At 40.5% G+C, this 26905-nt stretch overlaps 1 protein-coding gene across 1 annotated transcript in view; it reads right to left on the bottom strand.

Annotated features, from left to right (window-relative positions):
- The window catches only part of LOC119410161 (tumor necrosis factor receptor superfamily member 11B-like), a 31089-nt gene extending 7493 nt beyond the window's left edge, over positions 1–23596 (bottom strand). Inside the window, exons 1-3 of the mRNA XM_037677072.1 lie at positions 23453–23596; positions 14783–15010; positions 12630–12774 (exon numbers count right to left, since the gene is read on the bottom strand). Coding sequence (XP_037533000.1) covers positions 12630–12774; positions 14783–15010; positions 23453–23503 — 424 coding nt within the window. The 5' untranslated portion in view covers positions 23504–23596. The remainder of the gene's footprint in view (positions 1–12629; positions 12775–14782; positions 15011–23452) is intronic.
- Between the last annotated feature and the right edge of the window lie 3309 nt (positions 23597–26905).

The following is a 26905-nucleotide window of genomic DNA, read 5'->3' as shown; positions in this document are numbered from 1 at the left end:
GTGAACCGGTAACCAGTGCAGTGAGGCCAAAACTGGTGTAATGTGCTTTTTTTTGCCTGTACTGGTTAAAAATTGGGCTGCTGCATTCTGGACCAGTTGTAGTCATGCTATGGAGGTTTGACTGATACCAAACAGGAGTGAATTGCAGTAATCAAGCCTAGATGTAATGAATGCATGTATTACTGTCTCCAGGTTATTTTTGGACAATATGGGCTTCAGTTTAGACAGCCGCCTCAGTTGGAAGAAACATGATTTAAAAATCATGTAAACATGATTGTTAAGTTTCAGGGAAGGGTCCATTATCACTCCCAGATTAGTGACTCTTTGTTTTTCTGACAGGGTTAGAGCGGAGAGGTCGGTACAGTGGTTTGTGAACGTGTCATTGGGAGGGAACAACATGACTTCAGACTTCTTTTCATTGAAACTTAAGAAGTTTAAAGCCATCCAGTCCCTGATAAAACTAACTATATGATAGTAAGAGAAGGAGAACTGTCGATGTTCCATTTAAAGTCAAGGGTGTTGAGATATGTAGAGTTAGTGAGGTGAAGTTTTTGGGTGTTATCATTGATGAAAAACTGACATGAAAACATCACATAAATTATGTAAGAATAAAAATAGCTAAATTGATTGCAGTACTTTACAAAGTAAGGGAGTTATTAAATGATAAAGCTCTGTATATGTTGTATAATGCAATAATTGTTCCACACTTAATCTATTGTATTGATGTTTGGGGGAAAGTGTTGAAACAATTACAAATCCTATTATTGTTTTACAGAAAATAGCTGTAAGAATTATTAGTAGGAAGCATTTCTGTCACCCACCAAGTACATTATTTTATCAAATGAAGTTATTGAAGTTCCATGATTTGGTAGATTATAATATTTTATCAGTTATGTATAGGGCTCAAAATAACAGTGTCTTTAAATATCCAAATAAATTTTGTTAAAAGAGAAAGTTGTTATAATCTTAAGAGGATAGAGAGATTTGTGAAACTGAAATTTAGAACTAGTTTGAAGGGATGTTCTACCTCAATCCAAGGAATTAGATTATGGAATAATCTGGAGAGTGATGTTAAAAATGCCAGATCATTGTGTATGTTTAAGAGAATGATCAAAGTTGATTTGTTAAAAAAAAAAAAAAAATGAAATAGCTTAATGTGTATTTGTATGAATTGTTGCTCAAGAAGGAGTTATTTATTTTGTTTTGTTATTTGAAGATTAATATTGTTTGAATTAATTGTTTGGGAAAAAGGGGCAGATATAATAAGATTTTTTTCTTCTTTCTGCTGCCTTTCATTTTATTTGTGATTGTATTTCTTATTGTATATAAAATTGTTTTGTTTTGTTTTAAAAATTAATAAATTTATAAATAAATACATTTTAAAAATCAAAATACCCCAATGCCTTTTTAACCAAAATAAAATTTATTTGGCTTAACACAACTCATAAATTCAACAGTTCAACATGTTCTGATTATGAATAAAACCCTCTGTAATTCTTTTTTTTTTTTTTTTCATTTACCCTTTATTTATACAGGTAGTCTCATTGAGCCACGATAACTAATTTTCAAGAGAGACCTGTTTAGGGAGCAGATGGGTGTTAAGGACCTTTCTCATGGGCCCAGAGTGGGGCGAATGAGGGTGGGGGCAGTTGTGGGTGCTTCACCTACCCCACCCACATTTTTTGATGTTGTCGGTACCGGGGCTTGAACCAGCAATCTTCCGATCACAGGCCCACCTTCTCTAACCTCTGCGCCACCACTCCCCATTCAGTTCAAACAAGCTATTTTAGGACTTTTTTCTGCCTTGTAATTTTCTAACAATGACTATTATTGCCATTTACTACTATACTGCATGTTTTATATTTTTTATATATTTCTGAAGTCTTCATCTAATCTTGCTACTTGTTTTGTTTTTTACGACGTGTGCTGTTGCTGCCTGTTCTTGGCCAGGGCACCCTTGTGAAAGAGGTCTTGACCTCAGTGGGTTTTTCTCTGGTTAAATAAAGGTTTAATAAAAAAATATTGAAAATTATCAGAATCAGAATAAGCTTTATTATCATTGTACCGAAATACAGTGAGATTCTGTTTGTACAGTCGTCCAAAAGATGGGTGGAGTGCATGCTGCTGCTAAAAAGCGCAGCCCCATATTCTTTATCAGGATACTTTACCATGAGGATAGATAATGGTATTACCAAAAAAAAAAAAAAAAAAAAAGATCACCACATTTTGTCCTATCAGGACACAATTTGAGACATTAAAAAAAACCTCTACCAGCAAGCACATTTACAGACACACGACATACGCATTTGACGTCAAGATGTTGAGATTTGTCCATGGGCATTTTCAAATAGGCCACAGCTCTGATTATGTTGTTTCAGCTGGCAGTTCAATAGACAAAGCTTTTGTCCCCTGTTACCCATGTCCCAGGAGAAATTTGATAAGTCGCTTTGTATCCAAGGCCAAACGGGGGAGTCAGATTCAGATAAGCCACAATTGTTGATTTTTCTTCAGGCAGACAGTTTTTCCTTGTCAGCCTTGAGTCCTGCTGGAATTTTCCGGTCCAAAATGGCCAAATTTATGGGTATCCACTCCACAGATCCATGTTAAGAGCCTTTTTCAAGGTCAATCTCAACATGTTGCAGAGTCCTAGAAGCCAAAGGTAGCCTGTGATTCTCACAAATAGCCTCCACCTTACGGTTCAGTTCGTAAATCAGCTGATTTTGAGTACTAATAGCATGAGCCAAACCTTCACACTGACTTGGAAGTGTTGTTATGGCCAAAACTGCTGCCAAAGTCTTCTTCAAAAGTTGATAAAACAGAGCCGATGCCAAAGACCAGAAGCCCTGCTATCATAAATCCAAATATATAAACATCTTCAGCATCCTCCTGAGACAGAACTGAGAGGCACATCATCTGCCAAACTCCCCATGGATCTCTGACGTATCCCACAGCATGAGTTTCAGCCAGACAAGAGGGTTCTTCAGGACCCTGTCGTTTGGTTGAAAAGATTTTGTCGATTGCGTTGAAAGTCCAGATCACCAGATCCATAATCTTATTTTTTGTTTGGGAGATGTGTGCCGGATTCAGGAGGAGCAGTGCGGTTTTTGTCCTGGTCGTGGAACACTGGACCAGCTCTACACTCGCAGCAGGGTCCTGGAGTGTGCGTGGGAGTTTGCCCAACCGGTCTACATGTGCTTTGTGGACTTGGAGAAGGTTTTCGACCGTGTCCCTCGGGGAACCCTGTGGGGAGTACTCTGGGAGTATGGGGTACTGGGCCCTTTGATATGGGCTGTTAGGTATGACCGGTGTCAGAGCCTGGTCCACATTGCCGGCAGTAGGTCGGGCTTGTTCCCGGTGAGAGTTGGACTCCGCCAAGGTTGCCCTTTGTCACAGATTCTGTTCATAACTTTTATGGACAGAATTTCTAGGTGCAGCCAAGGTGTTGAGGGGATCTGTTTTGGTGGCCTTAGGATTGCGTCTCTGCTTTTTGCAGATGATGTGATCCTATTGGCTTCATCAGATAGTGATCTACAGCTTTCGCTGGAGCAGTTCGCAGCCGAGTGCGACACGGCCAGGATGAGGATCAGTTCCTCCAAATCTGAGGCCATGGTCTTGAGCCAGAAAAGGGTAGAGTGCCCTCTCCGGGTCAGGGAGGAGATCCTGCCCCAAGTGGAGGAGTTCAAGTATCTTGGGGTCTTGTTCACAAATGAGGGAAAAATGGAACACGAGATTGATAGGCAGATAGGTGCAGCATCTGCAGTGAAGCGGGCACTGTACAGGTCTGTCGTGGTGAAGTGAGCTGAGTCAAAAAGCGAAGCTCTCAATTTACCGATCGATCTACGTTCCTACCCTCATCTATGGTCATAAGCTTTGGGTTGTGACAAAAAGAACGAGATCTTGGATACAAGCGGCCGAAATGAGTTTTCTTCGCAGGGTGTCTGGGCTCTCCCTTAGAGTCTTGGGTCTGCCATCACTTGTGTTGGTTCCCTTCATTCTCCTGGAGCTACACCTTCACTCTTCGTTTCCTGCAATGAGTATTTGGACATTACAGGTCTTTGCATCCATCTCTGGTCCCACTTGTCACTCTCCATCATATGTACACTTAACTCCTGGAGTCTCTCACTGTATACCAGAACTGGAATCCTCCAACCTCTCTCGAACTTGTGAAGAAACAACATTCAATAAGAGCCATCACTTTCTTTCTAACCATATGTGAAGAATTATTTTTGAGAACCAAATATCCACCCTATTCCTTGCATTACAGATCTTTCTGGCCTCGTTACCTGTTGAGACTCGCCAATAAAATCACTTACCTTTTACGTCTTGAGTCTGAGTCTTTTCGATCTCTGGAATACAAATGCTGGTTTTAAAACTCAAGCCAAATTAAAATGTAAATAAAGTAAATAATGTAATAAAAATCTGCATTTTACCACAAAATAGTTTTCTACTTGCTTCAGTTCAGGCCTAAATATTTACATGATAGACCACTTAATGCCTGCAAATAGACCTGAGCCCATACAGTAATGTCCGTTAAAAAGTCAGGCCTCACAGCCATCCAATATTCACTTTCAGCCATGTCTTTTGTTCATAGTAATTGTCCTTGATTCGTAAAACCTTTTGATGACAACATACACTGTAGACAATAGGATTTTCAAAGCCTTTTTAATTTTCTGTTAAGGAACATTCAACGATTGTTCCTACGTTTTTAAATACAATTTTTTCAGACTGTTAAATATTTACCCATCTTTATTTCTAAGAGCTTCAGCTTCTCCAAAATGCTGTTTATACATCTTTTACTGACCTGTTGCCAATTAACGTAATTAGTTACAAAATAGTCCTCCAGCTAATTATTTATATCAATTACATGTACAACCTTTGGTTGCACCTATACCCATTTTTTTTAGATGTGATGTTGCCATCCCATTTAGAATCAAAGGATTATTTAAAAAAAACTGGTATGATTTTTTTTAGTTTCAACATTTTATGTTTGCAATAATAGATTGTAAGTCAGTTAAATATAGTTTTATCAGAGTTTTGTTTTTAATTTACATTTTTTCCAGACTTTTTATATATTTATTTGATTTGTATAATTATATAACGTTTTTTCGTACTCTGGCTCTTGATCAAGGCTCCTGCTCTCCCTCCCCCTGCTCTCCTCTTCCTCCTGCTTTGCTCTCTGTATGTTTGAAGCTCCTGGCACACATCTCAATCCATCCATCCATCCATTTTCTTCCGCTTATCTATGTTCAGGTCGCGGGGGTAGCAGCCAAAGTAGGGAGGCCCAGACTTCCCTCTCCCCAGCCACTTGGTCCAGCTCCTCCAGGGGACTCCCGCGGCGTTCCCAGGCCAGCCGAGAAACATAGTCCCTCCAGCGTGTCCTGGGTCTTCCTCTGGGTCTCCTCCCGGTGGGACGTGTCCAGAACACCTCACCAGGGAGACGTCTAGGAGGCTTCCTAAACAGATGCCCGAGCCACCTCAACTGGCTCCTCTAGACGTGGAGAAGCAGCGGCTCTACTCTGAGTCCCTCCCAGATGATCGAACTTCTCACCCTATCTCAGGGAAGGGTTCTTAAAGGCAACAAGGTTATACAATGCTCAGGCGGAGAGTTATGGCAGATCAGCACACCTGTATCTCAAGAGGAGCAAAAAGATGAGCAGTGGCAGAAGCAGAAAACAAAATCTTCATAGTGACAGAATAGGACCAGTAGTAAAGAGTTCTTTCAACTTATAAAAGGCTGAGTTGGTCTCCGGAGTCCATTCAAACCTTCTTAGTGTTGAAGTGAGCTGAGTGAATGATGAAGCTGTCTGGCTGAAATCACAAATAAATTGCCTGTAAACATTTGCTAAGCTCAGGAAGGGCTGTAGCCATTTCCGGACTTTGGGAATGGGCCATTTGGCAACTACTTTTATCTTTTCCAGATTCATCCTCATCTCTCCACTCAAATATGAAGCTGAGGAAAGAGACTGTAGAGACATGGAACTCACACTTCTCAGCTTTGATGAAAAAATAATTTTCTAGCAGCCTTTGAATAAAGCCACAAACATAGTTACTGTGTTGCTTCGGATCCTGGGAGTAAATTGGAAGTTTGTCAAGGTACACAAAAACAGTCACTGAGAAAATCTCAAGACGTCATTCACAAGAGCCAGACAAACAGCTGGGGCTTTAGTGAGACCAAAAAGTATAACTAAATATTCAAAATGACCGAGACGAGTTTTGAATACGATCTTCTATTAATCATCTTCACGGATGCAGTCTAGATGATAAGCATAATGGAGGTCCAGTTTTATGAATATGTTAGCTGAATGTAAATATTTGAACACAGTCTATTAGAGGTAAAGGAGTTTTATTTTCTTGACAGTAATTTAGTTCAGACCACGATAATCAGTGCACTGGTGTAGCGTCTTTCTCCTAGATAACTTGCCATGGTGGGGTGCTCAGAATCAGAATCAGAATCAGAATAAACTTTATTATCATTGCATCGAGATACAACGAGAACATGTACATACAGTCATCCAAAAGATGGGCAGAGTGCACAAAGCTGCAACTATAAAAAGCACGGCCCTCATTATTCTTATTCCGAATAATATTTTGCTTAGATGAGAAAAGGGAAGAAAACATGAGGAGAGATGGTATACAAAAAAGATCTCTCACGCCATGTCCTACTTTGTAGACAGGGCAAGATTTGAGGCATCAAAAAAACCTACCACAGCAAAGCAACATAAATAGACGTTATACACATAGGCGTCGGAACCATTATATGTGAAGGGGACAAGTCCCCCCCACATTAAAAAAACGTTAATTTGGACCCCCCCCCCCCACACACACACACACTTTTACTATAAAACATTAGTTCAGTCGGCGCAGTTTCTCTTTCTTTGTGAACGAATCCATTCCACTTGATTAATAGGAGAATACTCAGGCCACTAAAACTCCACTCCAGGTTTTCCTGGTTACCTTCAACTCTAAACACAGCAGCCTGTTGCCACGGTCACAATATACGGTGGTCACAGAATATGGTGTAACACCTGCAGTGTTTCTGTGCCTCTCCTCCTGTCTCAGCATAAAACGCGAACAGGTGGAGGAGATGGAGACACCTCTGTGTTACTCGCTCGCCAGTTTAGCAAGCTTAGTGTGGGCAGTTGTTGACCAGGGGGATTGATCATAAACATATATTCATGTTAGGAGGATGCTTGAGAGGAGCGCTACGTCTGTAGCATCTTAGCTTAGCAGTAACTGTGACGCTGTAAGACGCTGCAGGTGTAAGAGACGCTGTAAGTTGCATTAAAGTTGAAATGTCTTTAAAAGCCCACACCTTATTGTCCTCAAGCTTCACATGCACGCGCACGTGCACACACGCACATCCTACACATCATTGTGTCCCCCCCCCCCCACATTACGGATGCTTCTGACGCCCATGGTTATACAAAGTACATGTACATATAGGCCGGTGAAGACATTGAATTTTAAGGGAAGGTCGTAGCATAGTCCAGAGCTCCCCCTCTCAGCCATTGTCCAGATAAGAGGGGACACATCCTGAACTGTGCAGTGCCCTGTTTATACCGACATTTGTGGGGAGGGTGGGGTGGAGAGACAGAGCCATGCGCTGTTTGCACTGACAGTTTTACAGTTTTGGAGCAGGGCAGAGGAGAGAGACAGACACATCTCAGATGTGCACTGTCTGTACAGACCTTTTTGGGGTGGGGGGGAGACAGACACACATGAGCCGTGCCCTGTTTTTACCAACAGTTTTTGTCTGTGTGTGTGTGTGTGTGGGGGGGGGGGGGGCAGTGTGAGGGTTCAGCATGAGAGAAGAGGCTGCCTTTTCTTTTTAGCTAGTGCACATGCATTGCAAGCTGCTAGTTTAGTGTTACATCAGTGCTGACAGGTGTTGGGGGAAGTGGGGGGTGGGGGGTGGGGGTAGATGGGGTGCTCAGCTCTGTTGATGGGGTGGTGCTCCCCACTTGTATAAGGGTAGGGGAAATACTGCGTCTTCTCTATCTTTTCTACAAAGAAAAAAAAACAGCACCATCAGGAGATGTGGAAAGACGGATGATACCAGATGCTAGAAAATCATCAATATAGCTCTTCATAGTTTCTTGTTTTGGGTCTGACAATTTATAAAGTCTGCTCGGAGGTAGGGAAGCAAATCAATGGCACAATCATATGGTCAGTGTGGAGGTAGAAAGAGAGCTTTCTATTTTACTGAATGCCGGAGCCAGGTCATAAATGGCAGAAACTCTGGAAAAATCTAGTTTATTAGAAGAGATGGTCCTGTCATTCTGGAAGAAGACAGAACCTCAAAGATAATTAGCCATGCAATCTGTACTCCAACTTTCTACTCGTTTATTACTGGGTTATCTCTTAGAAGCTAGGGAAAGCCTAAGACCACATGGGAGGTGGGACCAGAAAAAACAAAACTCATCCCATTTGTGATGGTTGACAGAAATAATGAAGTGCACCTTTTCAGTCTTATAGGTGATGGTGGTGATAGTTTGGCCAGTGAGAGCCATGACAGACAATGGCTGTTACAGAGGGACTGTGGGAAGGTGAAGTTGTTTGGTGAGATAATGGCTGATGAGATTCTGTTCAGCTCAGATCAGTCAGGGCTTGAATGGGGAGAACAGCATGCTTAGCATGAATTATAGCAAGAAATGTTAATCTCAAACAGCAGAAACAAGAATATTTACCCCCCAGTCTCTACTGAAAGGCGGTCTCTGGCTTTTAACAGGGCAAGCAGTGACGAAATGTCCCAGTCTTCCACAATGAATACACTTCTTAGCCTTTATATGTCTCTGTCTCTCCTCTGGCCAGATGCAGTTCCTTCCAAGCTGTACAGGTTTGAGTTGTGATTTGTGTGTAGCGGGGAAACTATGTTGTTGTGGTATGCAAAACGGAAATGATCTGAAACCGAAAGACGGTCATTCCTAGGACTAGTTCTTTTCCATCTGTCATATCTGGAGGAAATTATCAATCTTAACTGCGAGTTTGATAGCTTCATCCAATGTTTCGAGTTCATTTCGAGTGGCAAGTTGGCCCTTCAGATGTTCAGATAGAGTTAATAAAAAGCACCCTTAAGAGCCTGATTATTCCAGCCTGTCTCTTTCACCATGACCCAGAAGGTAATGGAATGTTCTTCCACATATTGCTTACTCTGATGTAGTGAAAGAATTCTATTTGTGGCCTCCTCCTGGTGGAGGGAATGATCGAACACCCAAATTAAATCTTCCAGAAACTCGGTAGGAAAACTGCTCGAGAGTGAGAATTAAAATTGGCTTCCGACCACTGGAGAGCTTAACCTTTTAAAGCACTAATCACAAAATTAATCTATCTCCATCTGACGAGTAAGCCATAGCAACATGAGAAAAACTTAAAGAAAGAAACCCCAAGACGACCTGGACTGCCATCAAAACCTTTCAGGGGTAAACAGTTAAATCACCTGAAGCAGTGGAATTAGGAGAAAGAAGGGGGGAGATGTGGACAGGGCAAATAGTGTCTTAGTCACTCCATCAGCTGGTAATGAAAGAAGATACCAGCTGCTGTTTAAAAGAATACAATATACCACCAAGCTTCTCAAGGTTAGTGCTGGAGGTTTGTTGGTGAGTGAAGATCTTCTGTAGGACTAGATTGTGTTGTCGATCTTGTTCTGATCCATGAGTTTGATGAATTCTTTCAGTCTCGGACAAACTCTGTGACCTTTGGTCGTGGCCTGAGCGTTTTGTCATTTTTGCCATGTTTGGCCTGAGTTTTAAAACCAGAGTTTGCGTTCCAGAAATCGAAAAGACTCAAAGATTCAGGATGTAAAAGATAACTGATTTCATTGGCGAGTCTCAACAGGTGACAGAGCCAGGAAGATCTGCAATGCTAGGAATAAAGTGAATATATTTACATATATTTTCTGTACCAAGAAGTGGTAATGAAGCAGATCATGAAAATATCCAAAACATAAAGAGATTGAGTAGGGTAAGAGAGATTTGTAAAAATGAAACAGCAAGCATTTCTAAGAGTCAGTCTTTAAAAATGTTGCGTCCTTCTGGGTTTTGTTAAAAAGGGAAATGAACATCTGGAACAGATCTGAGAGGCTGACTTGGAGAAAGAGAGACAGAAGGACTTCCAGTGAGACAAAAACTAATATCTTCCCACCATGAAGAGAAAATGACGTATGATCAGCTCTGATACCGTGTTTCTGAAATGTCAAGTATTTGAAATGTGTAAAGAAGACAGACACACAGACACATGTGTAAACAAACAGTTTTTGACCCTAGAAACACAACGATGGATAAATCCTTCTCTACATAATGACACATTTATTACATATAAAATATGATAATGTGACAGCTAGAATGTTTAGTTATTACCCTTTTATTTTATGGCATATGTCTTGTGCTTTTAAAAATGTAGACAGTGACTGTTGCATAAAGATGAAAACAAACAGACATGAAATAACATTCTTCATCTAAATCCCTCATGTTAGGTGGTGTGACTAATTATTAAAATTTCTCAAGTTTAAGCACATAAACATTCTGTTACATTTCATTTTTTAAATCAAAGTTGTTTAAAAAAACACCAAATCAGTATGTTTATACACGGTGCTTGAATGTTTGTGAACCCTTTAGAATTTTCTATATTTCTGCATAAATATGACTTAAAACATCATCAGATTTTCACACAAATCCTAAAGTAGATAAAGAGAACCCAGTTAAACAAATGAGACAAAACATACTTTCTCACTTATTTATTGAGGAAAATGATCCAATCCAATACATATTTGTAAGTGGCAAAAGTATGTGAACCTCTAGGATTACCAGTTAATTTGAAGGTGAAATTAGAGTCAGGTGTTTTCCATCAGTGGGTTGATGATCAGGTGCGAGTGGGCACCCTGTTTCATTTAAAGAACATGGATCTATCAGCTGCCTCTCAGAGAGCAGGTCACCCTGGTTCAAATCCCAGTCCGAGGAGCCTTTCTGGTTGGAGTTTGCACGTTCTCTCCGTGCATGCGTGGGTTTTCTCCGGGTACTCCGGTTTCCTCCCCCAGACCAACAACATGCATGTTAGGCTGATTGATAACTCTAAATTGTCCCTAGGTGTGAGTGAGAGAGTGAATGGTTGTTTGTCTCATTTGTCTCTATGTGTTCCTGTGATGGACTGGAGACCTGTCCAGGGTGTACCCCATCTCTCGCACAGTAACTGCTGCGACCCGAAAAGAAGAAGCAAGTAAAGATAATGGATGGATGGATGGATCTATCAAAGTCTGCTCTTCACAACATGTTTGTACTTTGTAGAAGTGTATCATGGCATGGACAAAGGAGATTTCTGAGGACCTCAGAAAAAGAGTTGTTGATGCTCATCAGGCTGGAAAAGTTTACAAAACCATCTCTAAAGAGTTTGGACTCCACCAATCCACAGTCAGACAGATTGTGGACAAACTGAGGAAATTTAAGACCATTGTTACCCAGGAATGGTGGGCCAACAAATATCACGCCAAGAGGAAGGCGTGGAATAGTCGGCGAGGTCACAAAGGACCCCAGGGTAACTTCTAAACAACTGAAGGTCTCTCTCACATTGATTAATGTTAATGTTCATGAGTCCACCATCAGGAGAACACTGAACAACAATGGTGTTCATGGCAGGGTTGAAGAAGAAGCCACTGCTCTCTAAAAAAACCATTGCTGCTCGTCTGCAGTTTCATAAAGATCATGAGGACAAGCCAGAAGACTGTTAGAAGAATGTTTTGTGGTCAGATGAGTACATGGGAACTTGCTGGTTTAAATGAAAAGTGTTATGTTTGGAGAAAGAAAAACTCTGCATTCCTGCATAAGAACCTTATCCCATCTGTGAAACATGGTGGTGGTAGTATCATAGTTTGGGCCTACTTTGCTTCAACTGGGCCATGACGGCTGGCCATTATTGATGGATCAATGAATTCTAAATTATATCAGAGAAATCTAAAGGGAAATGTCAGAACATCTGTCCATGAACTGAATCTCAAGAGAAGGTGGGTCGTGCAGCAAAACAATGACCCTAAACACACAAGTTGTTGTACCAAAGAATGGTCCAAGAAGAATAAAGTTCATGTTTTGGAATGGCCAAGTCAAAGTCCTGATCTTAATCTGATTGAAATGTTGTGGAAGGACCTGAAGCAGCAGTTAATGTGAGGAAATCATCAATATCCAGAGTTGAAGATGCTCTGTACAGAGGAATGGGCTAAAAATCCTACAAGCTGGTGTGAAAGACTGATCAACAGTTACTGGAAACATTTAGTTGCAGTTATTGATGCATCGGGGGTCACACCAGATACTGAAAGCAAAGGTTCACATACTTTTGTCACTCACAGTTATCATTTTCTTCAATAAATAAATGACCAAGTATAACATATATTTGTTTCATTTGTTTAACTGGGTTCTTTTTATCTACTTTTAGGACTTTTGTGAAAATATTATTATGTTAATTTTTTTAACCTTTATTTAACCAGGAAAGAAATCCATTGAGATTATTAATCTCTTTTACAAGGTTGTCCTGGAGTTTTAGGTCATATTTATGCAGAAATATGGACAATTCTAAAGGGTTCACAAACATTCAAGTACCCCTGTAAACATACTTCAGTTTGTTGGCAATGAGAACCTCAGACTCACCTGCTACTGTGACTCCATAACCAGGAGGACAGGGAGTGTGTGCAATACAGAACTCCACCATGAGATGAAACCCTGGTGCACACTCACACAGCTGGTCATGAGTGCTGTTGCACTGTTGTTTCACTAGCTGCCTCTCCTTACACACCTGAATGCAACACACACAACAGACCATAGCCCATAAGTGATGTGTGTAAACAGCCACATGCAGAAAATGTTCATTTAAATTCAAAAGGAACAAACATTATCAAAGAATTTTTCATGCTGCATTTAAAAAGTATGACATGTTGTTTTCTTAACTTCTCTGAAGTGGAAAAGAGAAAACCATTAATGCATACATTTTAATTTTAAGTAGCAATAACTGATATGGAAACAATGGCTTACAAATTACAATTTCTGCAACAAAATCTAAACTAGCAGAATCAAGCCCCTCCACCCATCCATTATCGTCTGCTTGTTCCAGAGTCGGGTCGTGGGGGCAGCACCTTGAGCAGGGAGGCCCAGGCATTTCTTTCTACAGTTATTTCTTCCAGTTGTCCATGGGGATCCTTACCAGATGCCCAAACCACATCAACTGGCTCCTCGCAATGTGGAGGAACAATGGCTCAACTCTAAGACTCTACCGAAGAACTGAACTTCCAGCTACTTTGTGGAGAAAACTCATTTTGACCTCCTGTATCTGCAATCTCATTCTTTCAGTCACACCCCAAAGTTTGAGACCATAGTTAAACTGAGAACTTCACCTTGCTCTCAGCTCCCTTTTCACTTAAAAAGACTGGCACAGCATTCTCAATACTGGGAAAGCTGCATCAATTAGTATCGATCTCACACCCCATTCTTCCCTCACTCATGCACAAAACCCCAAGATTCTTGAGCTCATGCACTTGAAGCAGCACCTCACTCTCAACCCAGTCAGCTCTGTCCCCTGGTTGAACTGAGAAATTCTGTCCATAAAAGTTATGAAAAGAATCAGTGACATCAAGCAGGACTGGAGGAGTTCAACTACCCCCTTAAGTGGTCTGACTTAACACTGGAAATGTGAAACAAACCATCCAAATGCTTGTGACTGAATGGCCCAAAGAACCTGCACTGTTCCTCCTGAATCTGAGGTACAATCATTGATTGGATGCTCCTTTCCAGCATCCCTGAATAGATCTGAGTTGATCCGAATAGATCACACTCACAAAAAGGATGGGTACCAAGGTGTATAATCTAAACTGTTCACTCGTAGGCACAAACAACAACCAGAACTCATCCCGCCACCCAAAGGTGCAGGGAAACTACCCTCTCATACATGCAGGAACCAAGCCAGGAGCCTAGAGGTAGACCCACAACCACTTGGTGCCACTCACCATGGGCACCTCCAGAGTTGAGTACATGGGCACCTCCAGAATGGAATAAAGTCAAGCCCTTCTCAAGGAGATTGGTTACAGAGCCCATGTCATGCATATGGGTGAGCTCAACTAGTCTCAACCTCCTGAACAAACTCTGGCTCTTTCCCCTCCAAAGAGGTGATATTCCATGTTCCAAGAGCCAGCTTTGCTAAGCAAGGGTCAGAGTGCCAAGGCCCCCACCATCAGCTAAAATCTATGGCACAATGCACCTAACTCACATGGTCCCTCCTGCAGATGGTGGGCCCACAGAAAGGCAAACCCACGTAGCTCATTCTGGTTTAACCCAACTGGGCCCCATGGGTAGAGACCCAGTCACCAAGCAATGGCTGATGACCCCCTCACCCAGACCTGGCTACAGGGTGGGGTCCTGGTAACCCAAATCTGGGGGAAGGATATCAAGGTTCTTGTTGTCATCTGCTCATTTGAGTATTCTGAATCCCTCTCTGTCTTGCCTGTCACCTAGGACCAGTCTGCCTTGGGAGACCCTAAGAGAAGCAATTGTCCCCATTCATGCCCACAAACTGTGCCACTATGATAAGGTAGCAATTCAGAGAAAAGAGTCAACTGAGAAAATATTAAAAAAAAAAACCTCTTTCAGGGGCTTTAGGATAAAAAATACTGAAAAGGCTCATTTGAAGTCACTAAAATATAAATTCAAAAACCACATTGAAAGTGTGGTGATATTAAAGATAGTGATGTTCATTGTAGGTCCTAAACTGTCTTACATTAGTCTGAAGTGCAAGCCATCGGTGTTGTACATACCAAGGTACAATACTGACACATGTCCCCCCAGTGCCAGTTCTCAGCAAAATGCTTGTCAGGACAGGGCTGGCATTCTGTGGGTGAGTCAGCAGTGCAGTGTTGTCTCACAGATGTCCCAGGAGGACACTGGTCACATATTAGGAGGTCAGAAGTCACAGGGTCTCTGTGCTGGTACTTTGGAGGCACAACTTGTTGCTGAAAGGCCCAGGAAAAAGAAGTTGTAAAAAGCTGAAAGAAAAAAGAAAGGACGCTTTTAGCAGTGATGAAATATAAAAAAATAAAAAATAAAAAAACTGTCTTGTGCCCAACTTTTTGTTTCTTTGCCCAGAAACTATTGTGGAGTTCACTCCAACCTCAAAGTCTTCAACAAGAAAGAGATTTAAAGAAGGTTTGTTGGTTAAATTTACTGTTCTGACTTTTTATGAAGTGAGGTTCTGTGCTAAGTTTATGAACAGTCACCTTCTCAGTTTGAAGTAATATAGTTTAATTTTGAACAGAGTCATTAACTAATGGCAAGCCTCAGCAGAACAAGGACTAAAACAGATTGCTGTTGTCTTAAAATAACTTCAGTCTCAAAACCCATCCATCCATCCATCCATTATCTTTACCCGCTTCTTCCATTTTGGGTCACGGGGGTCGCTGGTGCCCATGTCCAGCAATCACTGTGCAAGGGGCGGGGTACACCCTGGATGGGTTGCAAGTCCATCACAGGGCCACATAGAGACAAACGAGACAAACAACCATTCACTCTCTCACTCACACCTAGGGACAATTTAGAGTTACCAATCAGCCTAACATGCATGGACCACCTCCAGTTGACTGGGTGCTGTCTAGAAGAGTATGAGCGGTGGCTACTGGCTTAGGAACAGCAGATGCAGAAGCTGATGCTTGACTACAAGAACCCCACAAAACTGTCCATCACTGAGAACAGGGAGTTCAAGAAAAGGAGCTGCTGATTGGTCCACTACCTGTCAGTGTCACTGCTGCACACAACCATAGCATCAGTCTGTCTGCTCTCTTTCACGGTGCTCTTTTAGAGCATTTAGAGAGCTTATAACATTGTTAAGAACATTGCAAGAGTGTGGGAAGGGTTTATAAAGCCTTAAAATATAAATACTAAAATAAATAGAACGTCCTTACTACGCAGATTTTCACCTATAGCCAAGGTGTCTGGAACGTAACCCCTGCGATAAGTGAGGGATTATTGTGTGTGTATATATATATATATCCATCCATCCATCCATCCATTATCTTTACCCGCTTATTCCATTTTGGGTCACGGGGTTCGCTGGTGCCCATGTCCAGCAATCACTGTGCGAGGGGCGGGGTACACCCTGGATGGGTCGCAAGTCCATCACAGGGCCACATAGAGACAAACAACCATTCACTCTCTCACTCACACCTAGGGACAATTTAGAGTTACCAGTCAGCCTAACATGCATGTTTTTGGTCTGTGGGAGGAAACCGGAGCACCCGGAGAAAACCCACGCATGCACGGAGAGAACATACAAACTCCACCGAGAAAGGCCCCTGGACCGGGGTTTGAACCAAGGACCTGCTCGCTGAGAGGCAGCAGCTCTACCAGTTGCGCCACCATGCTGCCCTTTTTCGCTGTCAGCACAGCCATGGAGAGTGGCTAATTCTTCGTGTCATCTCCTACGTGCACAAAACTGTCCAGTCTCCTTCCATGAATTTTTGGACTATCTTTATCTTTAAGTTTTATTTGAATATCTTTATCATTTTTGCTCAAACTGCTGTATCTTCAAAAACCTACGGCCAGCATCTCTTCAGGAGATGCTGCTTTCAAAGAGCAGCTGACTGCAGCCGCTTGCACAAACAAACACGCCCACAAAGTTCTGACCAATCACACAATGCTCACCACATTGGGCAATACACAAGACCCACTGTCAGAGTGTGGTAAGAACAGAAAACTGCCATTTTCATCCTGCATCCACATCAGCGAAACACAAGAATGGGACTTCTCATTGACTATAAATCCATTTTTAATGTTCACAGTTTAACAAGTCTGCTCTGGGACAACAACAAAATAAACAGATTTTTAAGTGTTTACATATTTGATGTAAACAGTAGCTTTATGTTTTTACTTTATTTTAAGCTGTGAACAAAATAAAAAAAGATTATTCCCACTTAATTGGTTGTTTTTTATTGCACCTTTTAATCATCTCATCCATTTTTAAGTTTGTCCAATTGATTATAACTGAGTCATTTTTAATGTAAAATGATCTTAATATACCATATCATACCATACCACACCATGTTATTTATAGAGCACTTTAAACAGCAACAGGACCAACCAAAGTGCTGTACAAACAGAAACAAACAATAATAATATAAAACAATATAAACAGAGTGGGATGCATGCATTCCTTTAAGGAATTATAGGCCTTATTTGTTAATATTGAGTCTCCATATTCAAAACGGTACAAATACATCCAAATGAAAAATTTGCCCTTTATGGAAATCAACTGATGTGTGTGATCGTGTGCATGCTGGGGATATGTTCATTAGATGTTTGCCGAGTTTTTTAATACAAATTATTGTCTTCCTCTCAGTCGGTGTCCAAGCTCTGTGGCCTCCTCTTCTGGTTACTGCACATAAAGAGGCCTCCTAAAGGTTACTGGGCTTTTCCCTTTTTGCCACCAAAGCACAAAACACTCATCAAATCTGCTTTTCAGTTTACAAAACTGCCCACAATTGATCTCCATCCTGCACGTTTGTATTTCCACTTTTGACATATCACAAACTGGTACAAGGAAAAACAAAGAAATCCAATTTTCAGAATAGCCTTCATCAATAAGTTGGAGAATATTTGGCCTCAGACTTTTTAAAAATCAGAACAGAATGTATGCTCATGTTCAGGGTGTGAGTGTGGAGGAGATAATATGCTGTACAGCTGTCTTTCCCTTTGGCCATATGTTACTAATCATGCTGATTTGAGCTGCCAGTTTAGAATGAGCCAGTGTTTCGGTTCACTCTTAATGACATATAAATACACATAAACACAGATTTCAGTGGTGAAACTGCTCGTTTATGTAATCTGTTTTTGGTTCTGTTTGCAGTGGCGTTCACCAAGAAAGGACGACAAAAATAGATGAACGCTTTTTCTTTTATGCACCATAATAGAAACCTAAACTTCAAACGTCCGGGTGAGCCAGGCACATTTCCCAGCAAAAATCCATCCACCTCTGAACACAGCGTTTGAGGGAAGTCTTTCATCTGCAGCGGCTGGCTGAGGAGTCCCAGAGCTGCAGCAGTTGGATTGTAATATGGGTGGCCCCACGAGGAATCAACCCCATAATCACAGCATCATTCTACAAATTAAGGATCATGTACACACAATATTAAGCCCCAAGACCACATCCTATTAGTTTAGACACATCAGGAAGTTTTGATAGTGTATACTGACAGGGCTGACGAGGGTTGCCGGACCGTTTTTGCAAATGTGATCATTGTTTAACTTCTTGTTTTAACTTAAATCTTAGCGTTAAGTCATGATGACTTCATTGATTGGGATTCCTTACTGCATAAGTGGTCAAGCTTTGTATTTATACTGCAAAGCAACTGGAATAAAGGATAATTTGCGTTCTCAGTGATGTTTATTTCATGTTAGAAACTGTGGCGATTAAGTACAAGAAATGTCTTTGAAACTGCTAAAACACCCATAACAGTTTGATGATTCACTGCAATTTCCCACATTTATTCAGTCAGTCCACAAATTCCCAGAGCATCACTTACTCTCCTTGTACACTTGTTGCTGATTATATTGAATAGATACATTAATAAACTAACTTGAGGCACACTGTGCATATGATCCAACTGTGAATATTAGTCTTTTGGTTGCAATTCCCCAATAAGAACAAAATTCTTTTTAAAAGTTGTCGTGCATCTATTGTTGACTAAAAGAATGACCAATTTAACCTCCTCGTCACCTTTAGAGCTCCCACTAAAATACATTTACGGACAACCTGGGCAGCCTAAATTACACTGTAGCCAAAGGCAAATGACAAACATAATTATACCGTTACCATCTTCAGAGAAAAGGCTAGCAAAAGACAAATCACACATGAAGAACCAGATGAGAAGAAAACATGGATTAAAGGACAAATATCTTGTAACGTGCTTACAATAAAATTATATACATATATACATACATATACACATGCATGCACACACATGCATACAAACATACATAAATACATACATAAATACATACATAAATACATACATGCATACATACACACATACATACCATATTTTATGCCGTACATATCGCACCGCCTTATAAGCCACATCACTCCAAATATGTCTAATAAAGTGGAAAAAGCATAAATACATCGCTTCGCCATATATATCGCATCTACTATGCGTCACCGCTGACAACCTGGAAATGTGGACCTGTGTTGTGCCAAAAATCGATTGACTGCCAAATGGCAGCAGCGGGAGTGTGCACAGGAGGACTTGAAGAAGCATTTAACAAGATTAACACTTAAAAACAATTGTTTGCTCGACTTTATAGTAAAGGTGTGTCTCAGTCTAACTTTTACTTCATAAATGCACTTTGATGGTCAAATCAGCTGCATTTCAAAAGCCTATATGCAGAAACAGGAACGTGCAGAGGACGACTTGCTGTCCAATTCTTTGAAAATTAACAAGATAACCACCCAAGACAATTATTTGTTAACTTGATTTTATAGCAAAGGTGTGTCTCAGTTGAACTTTTACTTAAATGCACTTTAATGGTCAAATTAGCTGCATTTTGCCTGGGCAGTGTAGTGAAATGAAGCTGATTTGACGGTTTCTCTAGGCATGATCCCAGAGCTGGAGGAAGGTGGCTTGCTGACACACTGGCAAGCCGATTGTGTCATTAATAGCCACTTTTACCTATTACATGACACAACAGCATGCCATACATCTTGGGTGCCATCTAGCAGCTAAAAATGTTAGTGTTCAATATTATCAATATCAGAATGAATGAAAATGGTCATATCTCAGCCAAAAATTGGTTTGTAAATATGGGAAAAAAATCCATAAATAAGTCGCTTCAGCATACAAGTCGCAGGGCATGTAAATTATGCAAAAAACTGCTATTTATAGGCTGAAAAAAAACTGTACACACATACATACACACATACACACAAACATACACACGTACACACATGCATACATACACACATACACATGTACATAAATGCATGTACACAAACGTACATATACATGCACATATTTACACACACACACACACACATATATATATATATATATATTATTCACCTATCTATATATAAATGCATACACATGCACACACACATAGCCAATATTGTGCCATTTAAAAAAATTAGTCAACATTAGTCTGATCCTGTAAGTTCCTAATCCTTTAACAAGTAGGAAAACACAGTCGCAGCAGCAGCTGCAACTAATTTGCTGTAGTCCACCTTTTGTTTTTTTTCAATTGAGAATAATAATCAAAATTTTGAAGTGTACACATTCTTCTAAGCGTTTGTAAGTTTAGCTTTTATCAAGTTAACCAAAGATTGTTATAGGTTTTTTTATTTTGTTAATTTTTTATTGTCCAAGAAAATGTATTACCCTCATTTCTAAAAGTCTAGCACAATGTTTTAAACCATTTGATGATGGAAAATATTTGTTTAAACAATCAATGCAAATGTCTAAACATTGTCAACATTTTAACATGTGTATTTGTATAACTGTCTGTTCAAGCTCCAAGTGAATTAAATCAAAGTGTCGTCTGCCACATTAACGATATTTGCATCAGAGGAATCATTTTGTTTTATGACACACACATTTAAGTTAGAATGCAAATGAGAACTTCTGCGTTACGCAGGTGATTTGTTTTTTCACGTATTTTTGCATCTGTGCATTTCTGAACCAGTCTTACACACATTCACAGAGTCAACATGTTCATCATAACTGTGTACAGGCTCACAAACACACACAGGTGGACTCAGACATCTGCTTTCAGAGCTACTGTTGGTGGAAAAGAGGAAGCTTGGTGTGGGGAAGCCACAGAGACCATCACATCTGGAATGTTTGTTCTTTAAAGATCAAACTCTTCATATTTACAGAAGCATTTTATTTATCCATCCTTATTGTATTACTTACTTCATATGTTCAATTTGTAGCAATCAACCAATTAGAGACATTATTAATAAAATAATAGATTATTTTTTGGTTCTAACTGATCTCTTTGGTGCGTGTGAACCTGCTGTCAGGATTAGGGAAGTTGCTGCGACCACAGCCAACTGCCACAACAGAGAGCAAAGGAGAGGGGACATAAAGATAAGAGACAGAGATAATAAATAACCCATAACAACAAAAGAGGTATTAGGTTTAGTTGAGCACAGGGATTTAGGGCAGGATTACAGTCTGAATAGACCAACAGGCCACAAACAGGTTTCATGTCTTGCTGGAGAGCTGCTGTTTGCTCTCCATAGTTTGAAAAAACATATTTTTTCATCAAAATAAACACTGATATTTATTATTCCACGACTCCATCCAGAAAAAGGAGGACAAACAAACAGCAAATGTATGTTTAAAGGCTAACACGCATCATCATAGGACAGAGGAACTTATAGTAGTACATGTTAGTATTTAAACTTTGAATGATGATACTTTGAAATATGTCTTAAGGCTTTAAAGAGGACTGGTTTTTCTCTTAATAATTATTTTGTTCACACGCTTTTTTTGTAAAAATTTTTTCTGCATTGTATGCTGTATGGCATTGAAAGGTCCTATCACACCACTGCTAATTGAGCTGCACATTTTGATGTAAAAATTACAAGTTTTATTTCAAAACTGAGAAACGAGATGGAGGACAAAGGTTTGGAAATGAATTGTTGAAGTTAACATCAGGTACGTGCTCATGTGAACACACTGTACAAGGAGGCTGACATATTTATTTGGGAGATAGCTGACGAAATAGTAAAACGTGTGAAAAAGTGTGTACATCTAACATGAAATATTTTATTATTTCATCTGCGAGACGGAGAAATGATAAATGGAAAGTTCTTGCTGCGAAACTTTGGTCACCAGAACACAGATACATTCAGCTGTCCACAACACAAGTGACCCCGAACGAAAATGCCAGTTCCACATCATGTGATGAATAACATCACGCTGACTTTGACAAAGAATTTAAGAGTGCTTCAATTCTTATGACAGCTTTAACTTTGCTCCTCTTTGGGTTAGAAGAAATAATCTGTTTGGCTAACATTAAAGCCTCCGGGACAAAGCAAAGATCTCTCGCACCTGTTCATTTGCATGTCACCACCTTGTTCTTTGAAAACACGTTACAAACAGAATCTCCAATTAGACATGCTTTGTGCAAAACAACCTCCTTCTTGTGTGCCACAGTTTCAAACACCTGGAGCACAAAGAGAGATAGCAAAAGAGCAAGAGTCACACAATGTTAAAATCTGTGACCCGATACACGTTTGTGCATTAACTGCAAACCTGCAAACAATCCAGTGCTATGCTGCATGCCATCGAAAATAACGGCTTTTACTCTAACTTAAAACTAGAACAAATGTCGGACAGACTTGGATTAGAATGAAGGGATGGTTGGAGTTCATTATGATCGTATAAGCCAGTGGTTCCCAACACTGGTCCTTGAGGAACACCATCCTGCATTATTTATGTTTTTGTTTGTTTCTCTGCTCCAACACACGTGATTCAGTGATAAAATTACTTCATCAATTTCTGCCGAAGCCCGTTAATCACCCATTCTTTCAAATCAGGTGTGTCAAAGCAATAGTAATGTCCCTTTAAACGTATTAGGAGTATAGGCGGGACAGTCTGAACGCTAACTACTGGGATGATAACAACTAATAACCGGCCAGTTAATGGGCTGTTAACGTTCAAAGCCGCTGAACAATTAAAACATGCAGAATGGCGTTCCTCAAGGACCATGGTTGGGAACCACTGGAATAAGCAACAAATTATGAACCAAAGTAAAATTTTATTCCGAGATGATGTGCTGTGCTTTTATAGCTGTTAATATAAAAGTCAAGCAGAGTTTAGCACCTCGTGAAGAAATAAAATATGGTTTCATTTGATAAATTATTTAGGAATGTTCCTGATATGACTCATATGATCTTTGCTAATTTGAAGCAACAAAGGTGCAAACATAATTACACATGGAAGTGGGCTAGTCTTACTTACAGTTTGGGTATCTACAGAGACTTAAGGTTGAGCACACGCACCTCCACCAAGACACAAGGGTCACTCACGCATCATGTGCACAGAGACAAGAATCCATTAAAAACACTCCTGGATCCAGATGTTGATCCAGATCATCAGCAACATGTAGTGGTTTTGTTTTTTGTGACCGCCTCAACATTTGCTGGAAACGTGATGCACGTGCGTTCACAACTTTTTCAGTAATCTTGTGCGCAGACAGACAGTCAGACAGGTAATACTATAAATACGTCTGATCCTTGTTGACACGTGTTGTAAAAAAAAAAAAAAAAAAATCAAAACAGTGCAGAATATCCTACATTCTTTTGGATTGGAAATATTTGAACAAAGCCAGAACCGGTTTTAAAATAATTATTTCAGCCTGGATTATCGCTACGTTCAATATTTTAAGACATAATTCCGGCTCTAGGATGCAGATGTTCGGGTTTTACTCACCACCATTAATTTCATGGCCGGGTTGGATTTCACTGTCCGCGTGCTCATCATCCTTTCTGCGCGAGAGCGAGCTGCAGTGTGATGTGGTTTCCATAACAGATGCGCTCTTATACTGGGAGAGAGAGAGAGAGAGAGAGAGAGAGAGAGAGAGAGAGAGAGAGTGAGAAAGTGAGGCAGACAGAGCCCACCCACCACCCCGAACTGGGAGCGCATTACGCAAACCACAACATACAAACTCAAGGTACCACGTGGATTAACTCGTAAATTCAGTGACGTTGAAAAAAACAAAAATAAACTCCGTACTCACAGGAAACTCCATTCAGAGGTGCCAGGAATCTGTAAAGGACTAAACTACCAGCATTGACTGTATTTACAGAAACAAACAGTGACAAATCTCAAGAATCATGATGTTTGGGTTCACACTGCAGGAGCAATGTGAAGGATTCCTTTGAGCTTTTGCTTTTGTTTGCAAAATATCTAATGAACCATTTGACATACTCTAATTAAACTTTCAGGAAATAATCGTATTTCTTCAACTTTTTAACTTCTGAGGTAGACCCACTTTAAGATACTCCGATCCAAGCACAAAACTGATCAACTCTGTTTTGAAATACTGGAGTTTCAACTCAGCAAACTATTTCATAAACTGCTCCTGGATGCATTTTATTACAACTCACATTAAAGTGAATAAACATCTACAGTTCAGTTCAGTTTATTTATATAGCACCAAGTCACAGAAGTTATCAGGGAACAGAAACATTCTTAGTAGTGTTTTATTTATCTAAGGAGGAGGCACGGTGGATCAGTCGGTAGAGCTGTTGCCTTTCAGCGAGAAGGTCGCCGGGTCAAATCCTTGCCCCGGACCTTTCTGGGTGGAGTTTGCATGTTCTCTCCGTGCATGATGGGCATGTCCAGGTACTTCAGTTTCCTCCCACAGACCAAAAACATGCATGTTAGGCTGATTGGTGACTCTAAATTGTCTCTAGGTGTGAGTGAGAGAGTGAATGGTTGTTTGTCTCGTTTTTCATGTGTCCCTGTGATGGACTGGAGACCTGTCCAGGGTGTCGCACGTGATTTTCTGGGGAGCAGATGGTGGGGGTTAAGGGCTCAGGGGCCCAGAGTGGGGCAAATGAGGGTGGAGGCAGGTGTGGGTGTTTCACCTTTTCCACCCACATTTTGATGTTGATGGTACCAGGAGTTGAACCTGTGACTTTCCGATCACAGGCCCATCTTATCTAGCCTCTGCGCCACCACTCTCCTAAAAGTGATGACCTTTTGTAGTCATCCTGATACAAGACAGCCACGACACAAGTGACCTTAGGAAGAACAAGAGCAGCTCATACTCAGCCTGTTTTACAGACAACGAGCTAGAATTGATGATCTGTATATTTTGATTATCCTGTGACTGTTTTTTGTGGCTTAGATCCTGTATTTTGTGATTCTTGGTTTTACCTCATCAGTTTGTGTTTTCCCCCTCAGTTTAGATCCTGACTGGTCTGTTTTTATAGCTTCCCCGTGTTCCCTATATCATTTCTCATTCCCCCCCAGTCGGCCTCCAGTCACCTTGCCATGCCCACTTCACCTGATCTTCTTTCACTGTTAATCTCAGCTGAACTCATTTTCCTACTCATCCTTAGCTCTATATTCAGTTTCTCTCCACTTTCACATCAGTTCTGCATTTTTGGTGATATGCCACCATCTTGGTTTCAATTATGCAAGTCTGCTGCCATGAAAAGGCCAATAATCCCAGCCTTGGAGCTATAAAATTCACAATACAGCTTAAACAGGCAAAACAAACTTAATGACATTCATACATTGAAGCCTCTGTTTGTGCTAACACACTGCGCAAGCTGTTAAATACTTTCAGATGTGAGGGAAGTCATGAACGACTCAGAACTAGTTTTGTCACAGGAATATTCAAAGTCTTTGTTACACAGTCTGAAGACTAAAAAGGATGCAACTAACTGACTGAGACCACTGGTAGTTGTGGGTAATTTTTTGTGTGTGAAAGTGTAAACTATGTCTTGAGTCCCAGTTTTTTGACATTCACATAAAAATGTTAGAAAAGATAAGACTGTTGCACTCTGTGCTATACATTAATAAGATAGTAGAAGTTTGTTAAGAATGAACCCCCCAAAAAAATAGAACAATCATGTCAAAAAGATGACCATGACACATTTAGTACGGACGCAAGATGTCTGACGTAAGGAGAGCCACAACAAATGTGATTTTCCAGTTGTCTTTTTGTCCTTGCTTGGTCTTTAAAAGAAAGAAAAATGACTAAATGTTACCCAGATGATCTAGAAGCACAAGGCCTCAAAGTAATCAGAAAATACACACTCATCCACCTACGGGTCAATGTCAGAAATGTTTTGGATGAAGTCAACATTCACCAGAAAATGACAGAATACACACAAATACACTCTAAAATGCACTTTCACAATCACCACAGAAAAGAAAGAATTGGTCTACATGCTGGCGTCATCTTTTAACACTGGTCAACTTCCTCCGCACCACAGGCGTTGAGCCTCGTCCAGCTGGCTCAGTGAGAGCCTGTTGAAGGATCTGGTTAGGTCGACTTCTTGACTGTTTTGCTACTGCCTTCATTGTTCCTTCAGTTAATCCAAAATGCTGCTGCCAGTGTTTTAACGAGTTGATGGAGATCATATATCTCTCCAGTTTTAGCTTCTCTCCACTGGCTCCCTGTCAAATTCAGAATTGAATTCAAATTCTTACTTTTGACCTACAAAGCTCTCAACAACCTAGCTCCATCTCATTTTACAGATCTTATTGTTCTATATTTTACTAACACAGCACTTCACTCTCAGACTTCAGCTTACTTGCGGTTCCTAGAGTTTCCAGAAGCAGAATGGGAGGAAGATCTTCCAGTTATCAGGCTCCTCTCTTGTGGAACCAACTTCATGTTTCTGTCTGTGAGGCTGACACATTGTCCAGTTTTAAGACTGGACTTAAGACTTTCCTTTTTGATAAATCCTATAGTTAGGGTTGGCTTGTTATGCTGCTATAGGCTTAGACTAATGGAGAACAAATTGACTTAATTTCCTTAAATGAATTGTTCAAATTGAATAGTTTTCATTTGATTCTCTTTCTATCCTTACGTGATTCTTGACCTGCCATTGTGTATCTGTTCCTACCAAACCCAGCTGGTTGAAGCAGATGGTCGCTTGTCCGGTTCTGCTAAAGGTTTCTTCCTCATGAGGGAGGCTTTCCTTTCCACTGTCGCCTTCGTGCTTGCTCAAGATGAGAATTCTGTGATGGAGTTAAATTCAAAGCAGTCTGCTCCTCAGATAAATAATATTAAATTATTATTTTATGTATGAAGGTTCCTGTTCAGTGGCCTGAGATGACTTCTGTTGTGACTTGGCGCTGTATAAATAAACTGAAGTGAATGAATTACTGTGTGTAGCTTTGTGACGTGACATGTCCCATCTG

The sequence above is a fragment of the Nematolebias whitei genome, chromosome 5 (assembly GCF_014905685.2).
Source record: "Nematolebias whitei isolate Nwh7 chromosome 5, NemWhi1, whole genome shotgun sequence".
Taxonomy (NCBI): Eukaryota; Metazoa; Chordata; class Actinopteri; order Cyprinodontiformes; family Rivulidae; genus Nematolebias; species Nematolebias whitei.
This window is presented reverse-complemented; position numbering and strand designations above follow the sequence as displayed.